Below are 16,999 nucleotides of genomic sequence, written 5' to 3' on the forward strand. Positions count from 1 at the left end.
CCAAAAGTTCTTCTCTTTTAGTCCTATCTATTTTTAATAACCAACTTGAAACATTTATTTTTTAATAATTGAATCCCTTTGTTAAATTGCATTTGGAAGTAACACAGCCGCATCGTTTGTTTAACTGCGATAACATGTTTAACATAGAAATATTTAGAAATGTCCTGGATATCTGTTACTTAAGTCTGATCTCCTGATTAATGCATTACCATGATCCGGAATATTTCTTCATCTTTTATCACAATTATATTATAGATATACATTATATTATTATATAATTTTACAAACAAGAACCATAGAAGAGCTGGAATTTAGACTGCTATGTACACAAAAGAAATGGTTACATGTAAAGAAAATGTGACTTCTCAGGCCCTCAGTGCTTGAGAATAGAATGTGTATCAAAGAGTAATTTATAAGTTTTATATAAGGTTGATATTTTATTTAAAAGTGTGGGGAAAAAGACACTCAGGCATTTCTAACAGTTTCTGCAAATACATGGAAAGTTCTGCAGATTTTTAAAGCATATAAACAGAAGAGCAGCCCGAAACGCCTCATTTGTCCTCGACATTTTCATCCTTTATGTACCGTTAATGACTTTTTGATGACACACATTTGCATAATATCACTCTGGAGGCTTAACTTTGGTCTTTGGAAGGGGGGGGTCCTTGTGAAGAGACAAGAACTAGTGCAGCAGCAATGCAGATTAGGAGAAAATGATTCTCTTTTCCCACTAAAACCTCTTCTAGCCCAAGTTAAAGTTCAGAGGTGTCAAGTAACGAAGTACAAATACTTCGTTAGCTTACTTAAGTAGAAATTTTGGTTATCTATACTTCACTGGAGTAATTATTTTTCAGATGACTTTTTACTTTTACTCCTTACATTTTCACGCAATTATCTGTACTTTTTACTCCTTACATTTTAAAAACAGCCTCGTTACTCTATTTCATTTCGGCCTTTAAAAAAAAACTATCCAGTTAAATTGCTCCATCCGGATAGAGTGAATATGTTTGTGGTTGATGTTCTTGTCCAGTTTTGTTCTTACATCAGATTCCTGCAACTAAACTTGGATGTACATTCCAATAAAGGTTAGGATAAATGATAACATGCCTCTGAAGTTTGACTTTTTGCACCATTACAATTCTTATAGGCAACTAGTCATCATATCTCCTGCTCTCTGAAACACATGTTAATGCTCAATAGTACACATATATGGTTCTTTAATATATTTGCATTATACTAAGATGCATTCATTTTCAATGGCTTTTTTCCCCCTTACATTACTTTTACTTTTATACTTTAAGTAGTTTTGAAACCAGTACTTTTATACTTTTACTTGAGTAAAAAACTTGAGTTGATACTTCAACTTCTACAGGAGTATTTTAAAACTCTAGTATCTATACTTCTACCTGAGTAATGAATGTGAATACTTTTGACACCTCTGTTAAAGTTACAAGTGAGTTCTTTCAGGCCTAAACTGAATTTGGTCTCTCCTCTCTCTGCTTCCCCCTGCAGGAATGCTGCGGTAACTGCAGCGACAGCGACGAGGAACCCACCAGGCTGTGACACACTCATGCACATAACCTTTTGTTTACAACTTTTGCACATTTGTATTTTTAAGGTAGTACTATATCTAAGTGTCAGAATGTATATTTTCAGCATAGCCATAATGTTTATTGTTATTTAAAAGTATGAAATATCTGTGTGTCGACATCTTTCAAACTGGAGACAAAGACAGACAGATAATTTTTTTTTATTGCTTCTTTTAAAAAAAAAAAATCAATATTTTTTGTTCAGGGAAGGCTTCGCTTTCTTCCATTTACACACTGAACCGAGAGCTGCTGCTGCCGAGCAGCTCCACTGGAACAAGCGCCTGCTGTAAAAGTGCCTTGCTCGAGGGCACCGTGGCTGTGGTTACCAAGAGAGGACTGAGCATTCCTAGATCACTTTGTTTTCCCACATTGTCCAGGGGAAGCAGTGATTTTCAGCCCATGAACTGTGACCACTTCACTCCGTCTGCCCTCCAATCTGCTGTGACCAACCTCGCTGCATTTTTACTCTTCCTTCCTCTCTTCGTTTTGCTTTGACAGTATGGTTTCAATATTTCAAGTCAAAAACTATAAAGTCTGCTTTGGCAGTCTTGTTTTGTTTTTCTTAAACTTATTGTTCAAATTGATTTTTTCCTGATGGATTTCTCAAGACAATCGACACCTCGGGTCTGTGAAGCTCCAGTTACGCTTGTTGTTAGATGCCGGTTTTAGGATGTGGCTGAGAAGACGCTCACTCCAATCATGCAGAAACTGATCATCGTCATCACTCACGATGGTCCAAACTTGCATTTACCAGCATGCATTGCATAAAATAAATAAATAAAATCTGTTATGTAAAATACAAAGGAGAAAAATTTAACTACTTTAGAGGAGTTCTTCCGCTAACGTCCTTGAGGGGGAAAAAAAGAAAAAAAAATGCTTAGTTAATCATTTTGTCATATCTGCAGTCTGTCAGCTCTGATCTGGGTCTGCAGCGTAGAGAAATACTGAAATCTGAACGCCTCTCTCAGAGATATTTTCAAACCTCGCCCCCCAAATAAAGTGTCAGTTTTTGAGTTTAGTTAGTTAGTTTTTTACTTAATTGTTATCTGCATCAGACACGTCAATAAATGCTCTCACCAACATAAAAATTCATTTCTTTTAGAATATGTCCCCTTTAATAAATAATACTATTAATGTGTAGTCAGTTTTACAACCTGCTCCTCTTGATATGACAAGTTGCCGTTGACAAATGTATGTTTTTTGAGTAGAAAGGTATCAAACAACATAAAATTGAATTCTATGGGAGGGAGTTTGATGGAAAAAAAAAACAATTCATAACCTGGGCAGCATCACAAGTGATATCGCACAAAAACAAAGAGAGCTTTTTTTGGACTACATGCCACTGCTTTTTAGATGCAAACACAAAATGACTTTTATATTTGTCTGCTGCTGTCCTTGATTCGGCAGCTGTTAAATAGCCGTTTCCTGCACACCCAAGTGTGCAAACAGTGGCCACATTTCCTGTGTAAATGTTGCTGAAATGGTCAGAAGCTCACATACTGTATCAGACTGAAATGTACTGTTAGTAGGATCTTCTAGTTTATTTGCACAGACAAGATGCAATAGACATTGTTGACCGTGAAGGTCGCTCACTGACAGGAAAGAGAAAGCAAAAAAAGAAATAACCGTGTTGTTGCCTGTGTGATCTGAACTCGGGGGGGGTGATGGGAGTCTGGGATATGTTTCTTCAGCCAGACCTTCACTCTGAGTGAAACACACAAACCTGCACTGCAGATATTCCTGCTGTGTCCTTGTTAGTGCTCCAAGATCATCCGTTTCATTTCCAGAAAACTTACTTTCACCGTGATGATAGAGAGAATCAACTTCCTCATCCTTTTCCCATGTTATGCTCCTGCTCTAGATAATCAGCATCTTCAAACCATCTGGATTTGGGGTCTTAGAAAAGTCAATGAGCTATTCTCCCATGTACGCAGCTTATCCGTTGTCATGGTAACTCATCTAACTAGACCATCCAAATACTAGATTTACTGGAGCTCAGCATCAATCTGTTTTAAAAAAAAATCAGTGTGTTAACGTTTTTTTTTTGGCTTCAGGAGACCGAGGCTGGCAGATACTGTAAATGTGTGACAGGCAAGGGAATATTGCAGTATTTTCTTCATGATTTCTTTGCAAATCCACAACAAACTCCACCTACACCACCATAAACCACTCCATTTCTGATTTTTTTTTTCTATTTAGAAAAAGCAAGACACGACATCAGATTCCTCTCAGGGTTTCGGTCTACCTCTCATTTTCTCTTTACTTTGCTGACAAGCAAATGGCGTTCTGATGATTTCTTGACTGTGCAGCTTGGCTCTGCTGTTGCCTGTTTCACGCCTCTACAGGAAGACAGTCCAAAGATCAGTTCACCCACACGCACCACACAAGTCCCTGAATGTGGGGCAACAACAAGAGTAACTGAAGCTTTCAGGTCCGACCCCGTGACTGAAGCTGGTGTTTTTGCTGCCTCAGCAATTTCCTTAAAGAATATGGCCTCTGATTCTAAGCTATTAAAATGAAATACCTCTGAATGTACAAATGGTTGTGTTATTGTTGTTTTTTTCTTGACTTGATATGTGGGAGCAACTGCAAACAAGTCTTTCATCTACTCTCAGACCCTGCTGCTAGTCTGCACTCAGCAAAACTTATCATCTCTGTCATGTTGGGTGGTTTTGTTCACCGAAATCAAAGCAATGCTATAAAAATGACTAATTGAGGTAATATGGGGCAATAAAAGTTCCATTGTTGTGAGTGGAGGGAGTGTCCTTGCAGAAGTCGGTTGTAGAAATGAAACTGCTCATTCAGCCACATTCAGCGCCTAACTCAGCAACCTGTTGCATCGGCCTCTGTCTCAGTGGATCAGCTCGCCGGCGCTGGCGAGCAACTTCAAAGTTACTTTAGAGTTCACATCTTTGTGGTCAAACAAGCCGCCTCTAAGTCTGGAGGGTTTCAAGTCGCTGTATTCACCTTTTTTAGTCAGCTGGTCATAATAGTGACTTATTGTAATCCTTTCTAGTCAAGGAAGACCATTTCTGCAGTATAAAAGTGAAGAAATTTCATCTGGCCTGATGAAGGGTGATTAAAAAAAACGAGCCTTGCCTCTCAGGAAGTAGGAAATATTCATGAAAGGTAACTCAGTTCCCAGGATTTATATTTATATTTATATCTATCCTCATTTTATATGCAAAATCAGTGCACAATGACATTCTTATTTGAACAAACTACAATATTTCTGCATCAAGCACAGTGCAGGGTTTGTTTTATAGGAAAAAAGACCTGAACACCTTATTGCTGACCGGGAACTCCTCTGTACACCAGGTTATTACAGAACCAAGTATCATGTCTTCCTAATCTCCCCAGAACAACGACCAAGGTGTTGCAATGGTCCAGTGGAGGTCCAGACCTCAGCCTGATTATAAATGCTGTGACGGGATGTAACACAGTGCATGTGCATGTGAGCTCAAAACTCAATAAACTGAACCAGAGAACTGCTCTGACGTTCTTCCACAATGACGTGAGAAACCACCATGATACAGAAAGATGGTTCAAGTTTTAAAAAACCCCAGAAAAGTCAGTGTAGCCTAATATATCATGAGAGATTGTTCATTCGAGGTGCCGTTTCATTTATATTTAGACCACTGAGGAGCAGATTTATGTCCTGATATATGAATCCTCAGAACTGAAAGGTGGTGTATTTCCTTCTACACCTGACCAGGACTGTGCGGCTTCAAAAATGTTAATATTCTTTATCCATGTTACACAGTGGCTCTGTCAAGGCCCCTGTAATGAAAACTGTCCACATGTAGTCGATGTGTGACAAGTGCTGTTACCATGGCAACCAGAAAATTGGAAGGATTCTAATGAAATGAACATACAGCAATAGACAGACGCCCACGCGGGCACAGGAGGACGTGTTCAAAGCTGCCTGCCTGTTTTTGTCTTAATTCTGCTCAAAGGACGAATCATCGCACAAAAACGCGAGTGACAATGAAGCTAATTGCAGGTTGTCTTTCACAGTTAAAGCGGCTTCACTTGTTTAGTACGAATTAATGGAGAGTCGAGGCCTCTCGGGAGTTGAGTGAAGTGTGTTAAAACTCAGCTGGCAGAGAGGTGCAGCTCATACTTAACCATTGTTAACACATGCTGAATACCCAGGTCAAGAGCAGCTTTGAGAGGAGAGTCGAGGAACAGGTTTAGGTTACCTCTCAAAATATGGTTCTGAAACGTTCTCAACTACATTTCATTGTTTTTTCAGACTTTTTTTTGTTTTTTCGAGAAAAAATGGGTTTCCCAGAGCATCAGTGTGATTCATGGTGTCACTGCTGTTATGTGTCAAGATGAGACAAAAGCAGTCCATTAAAGTAATTCAGAGAAAATACTAAGAAGTGTGCTTTCTCTGCTGGAGAGCAGACATTTTCATTTGTTTTAAGGCAAGGCAAGGCAAGGCAAATTTATTTATATAGCACAAGGTAATTCAAAGTGCTTTACATTGAAATTAAAAGCGGCAAGACATAATCAGACAGTAAATAACAAATAAGATTGAAAAAATTAAGAATAAGATGATAAGAAAAGAAGTAAAATAATAAAAGTACAGCAGGTAAGTTTAATTTAGGAGTACACTTCAGTAAACAGTAATGTTTTTAGGCCTGATTTAAAGGAGCTGACAGTTGGAGCAGACCTCAGGTCTACAGGAAGTTTGTTCCACCGGTGAGGAGCAGAATAACTGAACGCTGCCTCACCTTGCTTGGTTCTGGTTCTTGGGAACCACAACAAACCAGATCCAGATGAACCTCAGGGGTCTGGGAGCTTCATAGGAACTAACAGATCCAGCATGTATTTTAGTCCAAGATCATTCAGGTCTTTGTAGACCAGCAGTAGGATTTTAAAATCTATCCTTTGACTCACTGGAAGCCAGTGTAGCGATTTCATGCCCGGTGTAATGTGGTCCAGTTTCCTGGTGTTTGTAAGGACTCTGCAGCAGCGTTCTGGATCAGCTGCAGCTGCCTGATTGATTTCTTGTTAAGGCCTGTAAAGATGCCAATTGCAATAATCCAACCTACTGAAAATGAATGCATGAATAAGTTTTTCCATGTCTTGTTAAGACAGAATCCCCTTAATTCTGGCAATGTTTTTTAGGTGGTAGTAGGCAGATTTAGTGATAAACTTTAGATGGCTGTTGAAGTTCAGGTCTGAGTCAATAATTACACCAAGATTTCTGGCTTGATTTGTAGCTGTCAATGACATGGAGCCAAGGTGAGCGCTGATCTTTTCCCTTTCATTTTTAGGGCCAAAAATGATGAAGTGAGTGTCAACTTAAAAAAAACAACCCAAAAAGCAGATACAACCCCGTCCCTTTACGTGGGTCTTGTCTGAGGGTTGAACGTTGAGCTGTTCACACTTACAGCGTACTGTGACCTGTCAGAGCCAAATCAGAGTAGAATCATCCAGCTTCCCCACCTTTTCCTCCATTAGGTCCACATGCTGAATGTGCTTTACGTCCATGACTGGCAGGTCAAAGTTCATGTTCGTTGTCACCAGTACTCGAGTTGTAAAAAAAAATCAGGGGGGATGGTGGATTTTATCATATGGGGACAGATAATTTGTGCTGATTACAAATAATATAATATATTACAAATAATAGCACTGACCAAAACACCTGCAGAAATACTGCAGGAATGACATAGCAGCAGTTAAATGCAGCCTTCTGTAAACTTTAAATATCCACTGGGCTTACATCAAATACATCAAAACACAAAAATAAAAAACTGTTTTCTGAACTTATCAATATGACTCTGTCCTTCACAGGATAAGTAAAATGGATCACTGCAAAAACTCAAAATCTTAACAAGAATATTTGTCTTATTTCTAGTTAAAATGTCTCATTTTAGTAAAAAAATCTCATTACACTTAAAACAAGACTCATCACTGGAAAAAACAACAATTTTCACCTGTTTCAAGTAGATTTTCACTTGAAATAAGTAGAAAAATCTGCCAGTGGAACAAGATTTTTTTGCTTGTAATAAGAAGATAAATCTTGTCCCACTGGCAGATTTTCCTACTTATTTCAAGTGAAAATTTACTTGAAACAGGTGAAAATTGTCAAATAAGTTATTTTTCTGGTGTTATTTTTCTGAGGATGACTCTAAATGTTGAAATAGCAGTAAAAGCACATTCATTGATGAAATGACATAAGAGATGGAAAGGGGGGATGATTTGGACCGTTTTTATTTCAGGGGGGATGCCATCCCCCCTCATCCCCCCTCATCCCCCCTCAACTCGAGTACGGTTGTCACACAATTAAACAGCACATAATAATTTACTTAATGTATCCTCAGTTTCAAATGAATCGTTTAGCTTATTATAAATGCAGTTATGATGAATTGGAAAATTATTGTGACATATTTTAATGCACTAAAATAAACTTGTTTAGTTCTCCTGAGGATAAATAAACTGAACTGAATGGAAATGACAATTTAACTCAGGTGTTTTTTATGACCGAGTGTTGAATGAATTTGAACTGAAATTAATGGATTATGAATTACAATTTGACTGGCATATATTTTAAATGGATTATAACTGCTGAATTAAATCTGCTTATATGTAAAGTGCCTTATAATGACTGATTGTGTACAAATAAAGGGGACATTTTAGGGGGAATTCCCGCCCATGTGCAAAATAGACAGAGAAGCACTTTGTAGCAGCACTTAATAAGTGGCTGCATAAACTCTGAAAGTTTCTGAGACCATCCAAAGACACACTAACCCTGAGTTTCCAGGGATGTTAATTAGCTTTTTAGGGTAGACCCAAAGCTTGAGACAGGAAAACAGGGTCTATATAGTAGGATATTAACCCTGAAGGGCAGTATCCCACTGCCCCTGCTCACATTTCTGCTTTAGACTGTTTACCTTTAAAATGATTTTAAAGCTGTTAGAGACTAAAATTAAGAAATCTATCATCTTCAAATATTGTGCCCTTTCATAATTTAATAATATCTGATACATTTTGATCAAACTGGGTTGGTGAAACGTCTTTTTGTGAAGGCCTGAGCTGTCCTGACTGGCTGTCTGGAACAAAGGCCTCCACTGTTTGGTGACGGTGTCACTTCTGGATCGGACGTCATGCCCTCACACTTTCACCCACTCGTACATTTGTCAGCATTTTGTGTCACTGGATGTCATTTATTCCACTGCAGATCTGGGGTTAGCTTCGTCAACAGCTCAAGACGCCACACTCTGCTTTTACCTCAGTGTCTTCTTTGTGTGGCAGTCTTTTCCTCTGGGACACATCGCCACTGTATTACTCAGTTATCATGATTGTCTGAATCACACTTGACTGGATGCCTCGGCATTGACTAATCAAATCCATCTATTTTCCACAGCTCCTTCATCCTGAAGTCGAGGCTGCAGAGCAAGACACATTCAGAGACACAGCAGTCTCTAGCTTCTACTGTTATGACTAGCATGATAGCAATTTCATGTCAAATATCTACCAGGCATGTGCATCCTTTTTGGGTCATGGCTAAATGGACAAGACCCAGCACTGGCTTCTCACTTAGCCGACACCTGTCCCAGGTAACCCTTACCAGTAGGGTTGCCACCCGTCCCGTAAAATACGGAATTGCCCTTTACTTGAGAAAAAAATGTTGCGTCCCGTATTGAACTAATACGGGACGCGATTTGTCCCGTATTTTCATTAACTTTTACACCATATTCTAGTTGAATTATTGAAATAAATTAACTTTTACACCATATTCTAGTTGAATTATTGAAATAAATTAACCTTTACACCATATTCTAGTTGAATTATTGAAATAAATTAACCTTTATACCATATTCTAGTTGAATTATTGAAATAAATTAACTTTTATACCATATTCTAGTTGAATTATTGAAATAAATTAACTTTTATACCATATTCTAGTTGAATTATTGAAATAAATTAACTTTTACACCATATTCTAGTTGAATTATTGAAATAAATTAACTTTTACACCCTATTCTTCACCTGTAGGCTATATTACATCTTGGCTGATGTGGACATACAGAGCATAGGAGGATATTTCAGTTACTAGTATGGTTGGCTGTACAGTCATGCAAGTTCAATGCTATTAAAGCACTTTAAACTTTAAATCAAAGCATTTAGTTTTTTTCATATAAAATAAACACATTTTTATTCAGTTTAGAAGTTTTGGGGCTTTTTTTTGGCTCATGCGCTGCTGAAATCGGGGCGTCCCTTATTTCTATTTCTGAAAGGTGGCAACCCTATTTACCAATGCTTTAACTGGGTGTCTGCCGTCAGGGAATGTTCACTTGGACTGATGTGTGAATCCAAAAGGCAAACAATCGTCTCACAAAGGTTTATAAAAAAAATCACCAAAATTCCATTCAAGACTATCTGTTGTAAAAGGCTGACACCTCTCCGTTTGAGGGGTGAAGGACTTTTAATCGGCGTGTTATGGACATGACTGAGTTTGACTCCCCTAAATACCACCTTTTTCAAAATATCTTTCAATTTCAACTTTACTTTTGTTTTGATTCACCTCCATGTTCTCTCAAATCAATTTATGCCATCGGTAAAGACAATTAAAGTCATCTCAGGCCACCTCATAGAATGTGAACAGGTTCATTACAAGACACCAATTCAATCTATTTGAATAAAAAATGGGAAAAATGAATTTCATCCAAGTCCTCCTGTTAACAAATCTATACATTCATGAAAAACAGCACACTGAGGAAAACCAACCGACTGTTTGAAATCTACTTTAATGTAATGTTAATATCTCCTGGAGTAGGAAACCATTGTAAATTGACTTGAGATAGATGCTTTGTATATGTATGTATGTATGTATGTATGTATGTATGTATGTATGTATGTATGTATATATATATATATATATATATATATATATATATATATATATATATATATATATAAATATACATACACACAGTATAGACCAAAGGTTTGGAAACACCTTCCCATTCAAACAAATGGGGAAGTGTGTCCAAGCTTTTGGTCTGTACTGTATATATATAAAATAGCCCAACACATAAAAGAAAACAATGATAGATATTTTGTTTGTCTTTTTTCTCTACAATTAAAGTTGGAAACTTTGAAGTGTTGGCGACTTTCACTGCTCAAACTATCTCTGCATTTCTGGCCTCCCTTTCCACTGTTTGGTAAAGTTTCTTCTGCTGTCAGTACAAAATACACAATACACTTCACTTGATTTTCAAAATTCTACCAAAGGTTGAGCTTGTCGGACTGAGGAAGTGAGCAGCAGGAACATTTACCCACCTGACCATGACGGAGCTCTCCACAGCGCGGGTGGGAGACACCACTGTGTCAGACGCCACCAAGTGCATATTGAGTGGCATTTCCAGCCGTCCTTCCACAAGAATCTGCTGTTTTTCTTAATGTTTCCCCAGGTGTTTTCTGCCTGAAGAAATATGATGTGTAGGCAGTCAAAATGCTTCAAACAGTTAACAGGAATACATAAAGGGAAGAGGATGAAGAAGAATGCAGTTCATTGTTAGAATATGGGGGAATATGTATATATGTAATATAGCTTGATTCTTACTGTTGTAGCGGAAAATAATATCAAGACGTCCACTTATGTGCAGAGGTGTCAAGTAACAAAGTACAAATACTTCGTTACCTTTCTTACGGTAAGTAGAAATTTTGGTTATCTATACTTCACTGGAGTAATTATTTTTCAGACGACTTTTTACTTTTACTCCTTACATTTTCACGCAATTATCTGTACTTTTTACTCCTTACATTTTAATAACAGCCTCTTACTCTATTTCATTTTGGCCTTTAAACAAAAACTATCCAGTTAAATTGCTCCATCCGGATAGAGTGAATTTGGTTGTGGTTGTTTCAGATATTCTTGTCCAGTTTTGTTCTTACATCCGTTCCCTCAGATTCCTGCAACTAAACTTGGATGTACATTCCAATAAAGGTTAGGATAAATGATAACATGCCTCTGAAGTTTGACTTTTTGCACCATTACAATACTTATAGGCAACTAGTCATCATTTCTTCTGCTCTCTGAAACACATGTTAATGCTCAATAGTACACATATATGGTTCTTTAATATATTTGCATTATACTAAGATGCATTCATTTTCAATGGCTTTTGTCCTTAATGGCTTTTTTTCCCCTTACATTACTTTTACTTTTATACTTTAAGTAGTTTTGAAACCAGTACTTTTATACTTTTACTTGAGTAAAAAACTTGAGTTGATACTTCAACTTCTACAGGAGTATTTTTAAACTCTAGTATCTATACTTCTACCTGAGTAATGAATGTGAATACTTTTGACACCTCTGCTTATGTGTCATGAGAAGTTACTCAACAGCAACCCAAAAGTTTATCTTTTATTTTACGAAGTAAGATAATGGAAAATCCCGTAGTGCAGTCTGAAGACTATAAATAACTAAAACTAATGACTTTCTCATCAGCCTCAGCTGTATTCTAATTAGGTTTAATCAGTGAGGGTGTTAATATTAACACCTAGGATTTAGTTTTTTATTTTAAATTCTGTTACTCATACTGTAGCTAATCCCTGCATTACATTTTTGCATGCAGCCTTTCATTGTTGGGGATTGTCAGTATTATTAGTTATTGTGTAACATGTTATGATTCTTTTAAAAGTCTTCCTCACCTCGCTGTGTTTGGTGGTGTGGACGATAAAGCATCCATCTATAAGCTAGAGCTGTGATAGTTTGGTGCTTGGTTAACGGGACCCCAGGGATCAAATAGGAGTGGATCTGAAACCCCTGCTGGGTAGCGGTAACGGAGTGATCTCTGTGATAAAAAGGAGTTTAAAGGTAAAGAGGTAAGAACTGATGAGTTCCTCAGATATCACCAGGAAGAGGATCCGCTGAAGGGAAGTTGAACTCCTGTAGAGACGACTAGTGTCAGGAAACTCTGTAGGTTGAGTCCTAGTTGGATCTGGCATGTTTAGGATGAAACAGGCTAAAGAAATAAATCGAATTCATGTTGAATTCATGAGGAGTAGGCAGGCTCTGGGTCAAAGGTTTAGTTATGTACACAGAAACAAACTCATAAAAAGGGTCAGGGTCAGGTTTGACACACAGAGAGACGAGTAAGAGAACAGGGAATCCCAAAACCAGGCTCGGGAACACTCAGGAAAGGGCTGGAAAGTGAGAAGAGACACAGACAATCTGGCTACTGGAGGTCTGTGAGGAGCTTAAGAAACTGGGGCACACATGGAGACTCAATTCAATAAAAAAAAAAAACGTAATAAATCCCCAATAGGAAATTAATTAATATAAGATATAAAAGTAATTAAAATAATGAGCATCACCAAAACCCAGGAAGGTGTTCTTCCTCTGACGTCCATGAATGTCTGAAACATTGAGGTATTTACGTTTGCATTAAAGTAGATCGCCAACCCGCCGTTATGATTTTAAAGGGAACCCTGCGTATTAAGACATGTAGGTCTTAAAAGATAAATGTTGGTATCAATTATAACAATGTGATATAAAAAACCTTTTTGATGTCTTCGTTTTTATAAAATTTGAAAATATAATTTAACTCGTAGGTCGCCATTGTTGTTTACACCGCAATGCATTCTGGGTAGTGATGTCACACGGTTGCACCTGCTGGCCCCGTACACTGTTTTGACTGTTCAACCAGATAATCCAGAGGATAAACATGTCATCTGTTCAGCCATTTCAATTTGAACCCGAGCACAAGGTGACAAGGCTAATGATTTATAAAGCATAGGACAGCGGTGGATGCTAATAATCTCCAAAATTATTGATATTGGAATACGTTTTATCACATAATAGCTTAAAGTGAACAGCTGCTGACAAAAACACGAGCTCTTGACAGCAAACGCTCTCCTCCTCTGTTTGCATTGAGACGCAGTTGCTGCACAGACACCAGGGATTTTGTCCCACTCTCGCCTCATCCCGTCTTTTTTGGTCTTCATTTGGCTCGTTTTGAGATATGTTTTCAGTGTTGTCTTCCTCATTGACCTTGTGCTCGGGTTCAAATTGAAATGGCTGAACAGATGACATGTTTATCCTCTGGATTATGTCGTTGAACAGTCAAAACAGTGTACGGGGGCCAGCAGGTGCAACCGTGTGACGTCACTACCCAGAATGCATTGCGGTGTAAACAACAATGGCGACCTACGAGTTAAATTATATTTTCAAATTTTATAAAAACGAAGACATCAAAAAGGTTTTTTATATCACATTGTTATAATTGATACCAACATTTATCTTTTAAGACCTACATGTCTTAATACGCAGGGTTCCCTTTAAAGGGAACCCTGCATATTAAGACATGTAGGTCTTAAAAGATAAATGTTGGTATCAATTATAACAATGTGATATAAAAAACCTTGTTGATGTCTTCGTTTTTATAAAATTTGAAAATATAATTTAACATGTAGGTCGCCATTGTTTTTTACGTTCTGGGTAGTAACGTCACACGGTGGCACCTGCTAACCCCCGTCCACTGTTCTGACACCCAGAAACAGATGAAAACACAGCTAAACAGGTGACGGCGCACCAGAAACACAGATTAAAACACAGCTGAACATTAAGGTGACGGCGCACCTACAAAAAAGTAAAATAAAATTAAAAAAAAGTGCAGCCCCATACAGCATGAACTATAAAAACACCATAAAACTCAGATAGACTAACAGACCACACGTTTCAACTAGCAGATAACCGATGCTACAATAAAAACCCCAGCCAGATCTGGTGTCATTAAATTAAATAAAGATGTTCTTGCCTATTTGAAGCGAAGTCTGTGCCTCCCGTTTCGTCAAAGTCCGGGGCCAGTCCCCTCCTCTGGTCTGTCATCAAACGGTGGACCCAGCACCCGAAGCCGGTTTTAGGGGGGGGCAGGGGTGGGCTATGCTCACCGGCGTCTCCATCCCGGCCAGAGCGGAGAGCGCAGAGCGCAGAGCGGAGAGCGGAGAGCGGAGAGCGGCGAGCGGGTGGCGGAGCGCTGCGGGCTGTAGAGCCCCGGCTACGCAGGCTACGGCGTAGCCTACGCAGGCTACGGCGTAGCCTACGCCGTCTACGCCGTATGCTACGCCGTCTACGCAGGAGCCTAATGCACTGGTAAGATGCGCACAACATTGATCATTTTTGCAGATCTCCCGTGCATCACAGAACTTTGATCCAGTTTGCCTGAACCGAGACGTCTTATGGGCTCCCTCGTCAGCCTCCACGGCCGGGAGATGCTGCTCAACTATGTTTTAGATACCTGTCCCAGTTAAACTAATGGGGCTTATCTTCCCAGAGCCACCGTCGTACGTCATCGCCCCCAGAATACATTGCGCAGGTAAAACATGGCGCCTCCCGCAGGTCAAAATATGTAATAAACATTGTAGATTTTTAAAGCAATTAGATTATTTTATGTGTTTCTAACAACATATTTTAGTATAAGAGAACAATTGTGGCTAATTAGGGACTACATGTCTTAATATGCAGGGTTCCCTTTAAGGCTTGAGAGTCATCCAGTCAGGAGTAAAATACACAAGTTTCCAAGTTTCCTGCTATCCCACATATGGCCCACTCCTCATGCTCAGCGTGGGCGGACTCCTTCAGAGGAAATCATGTCAGCTACAAAACCACTTCAGAGGAGTTTCCACTCAGAGCAGCAGTCCACCTGCTGGGAACCGAAGATGGCTCAGACCGATTTAAACCCATTGCCAGTCTAAAAATGAACTGCTACTGCTTCATTTCTCATCTGCTGCGCAGGAATCAAACCTCAAATCAAGAATCAAAACTCTTTTTCTGGCAGAAATATTTATCCACAAATTACAGTAGTGATTGAAATGACGACAGTGACCCCAACTCTGAGCCGGTTACAGTTGTTAACATTTACATCAGACTGAAGCACCACTGTACCGGAGTGGAGCATCCCAGAGCTGATGGACTCTCAGCAGATCCTCATCATGAGAGGCTCGCTATTCTGCAAAAAGTGAATTTTAGGTAAAATTACTCAATGCTGGGAAAATGATTTGTCTATGCAGCAAAGTATTTTTACTTGATAAGAAATCTTTAATTAATTGTGTTCTAAGCCACAAAGAAACAAAGCTATTGTCTTAAGTCATGTTTTTTTTCCTGAATACTAATTACTGCATTGTGGCCACTATCCTAGAAAATGAAAAAGTTGTCATTTATATCTTAAGCCTCTGATAAAACTGAATTGTCTCTGTATTTGCAGAATCATCCACAGGGAAGCGAATCCACCCTGTTTATGTTCAAAGCTTTCATTAAGTGGTAATTAAATAATTTGCTACAATCCACAGCTCCAAGACACAAAATTCTTATTTTATTCTGTAAACAATTTCCCTTCGGGGATAAATAAAGTATATTTCAATTTGTGTATTATAGGGTCTTCCCTGAACAGAACTTATGCTCAAACAGAATCTGAACTCATTCTCAGCTGTTTTAAATTGAGACAGAGAGATTAAGTCTGGCTGTTCCCAAACTGTGAGTCTTCTTAGAATTTCATTTTGATTGTAAATGCTTTTCTCTTATTTTGGCTAATTGGTTATTTCACCTTATTTGAATTAAAAAAGAGAATTCCTGATATCTCTGTTTAATATAAAAGTATATTTATGCCTACAGAGGCAGAGACATCTCTTAATTGCTTACTTTCCCCCGGTTTTAATGATCCTTCACCCCCACTCTTCATCAGCAGCACCTACAAAGCCTCATGGGAAATAATAACAGCTTGTTGTCGTGATCATTGGGGAGCGAAACGTGACTAATTTTTACAGCCTGCACTAATGAAGCCTCAAACAAAGCAGTAAATAGACTGACACTTTTTTCGTCACAAAATATTTCACAAACACATCTGTGTGAGTATTAGTCTAATATTATATATATATATATATATATATATATATATATATATATATATATATATATATATATATATATATATATATATATATTATATAATATTCTATCTTTATATATTCTAATATTCACAGGAGAATGTGATTAAACACTGTTGCCAATGTTATTCTAAGCCACAAAGAAACAAAGCTATTGTCATGTTTTTTTCCTGAATACTAATTACTGCATTGTGGCCACTGTCCTAGAAAATGAAAAAGTTGTCATTTATATCTTAAGCCTCTGATAAAACTGAATTGTCTCTGTATTTGCAGAATCGTCCACAGAAAGCCTTGTGTTCATGGCTTTATGGCAGTTATCAGGCCCTGTTTCATGTTTTCCTAGTCATAGTTATCCTATATGTTTGATCCTGCGTTGAGGGTTTTCCTTTTAAATAAGAGCAGCACATTCCTCATAAGACTGCTAGTTCAAAAGCTTTAACATGCCCACATTTCAATATGCCAAAGGCAGCATGGAGAGAAAATAATCAGACTTCTGTTTGGGAGTT

At 38.2% G+C, this 16,999-nt stretch overlaps 1 protein-coding gene across 2 annotated transcripts in view; it reads left to right on the top strand.

Annotated features, from left to right (window-relative positions):
• The window catches only part of grk6 (G protein-coupled receptor kinase 6), a 275,750-nt gene that overhangs the window by 87,241 nt on the left and 171,510 nt on the right, over positions 1 to 16,999 (top strand). The window contains exon 16 of one of the 2 annotated variants that reach the window (XM_061740550.1): positions 1,513 to 4,120. The exons of the other annotated variant lie outside the window; for it this stretch is intronic. Coding sequence (XP_061596534.1) covers positions 1,513 to 1,563 — 51 coding nt within the window. The 3' untranslated portion in view covers positions 1,564 to 4,120. Of the gene's footprint in view, positions 1 to 1,512; positions 4,121 to 16,999 lie in introns of those variants that run through there. 2 annotated transcript variants of the gene reach the window in all.

Source organism: Cololabis saira, chromosome 14 (assembly GCF_033807715.1).
Source record: "Cololabis saira isolate AMF1-May2022 chromosome 14, fColSai1.1, whole genome shotgun sequence".
Taxonomy (NCBI): Eukaryota; Metazoa; Chordata; class Actinopteri; order Beloniformes; family Belonidae; genus Cololabis; species Cololabis saira.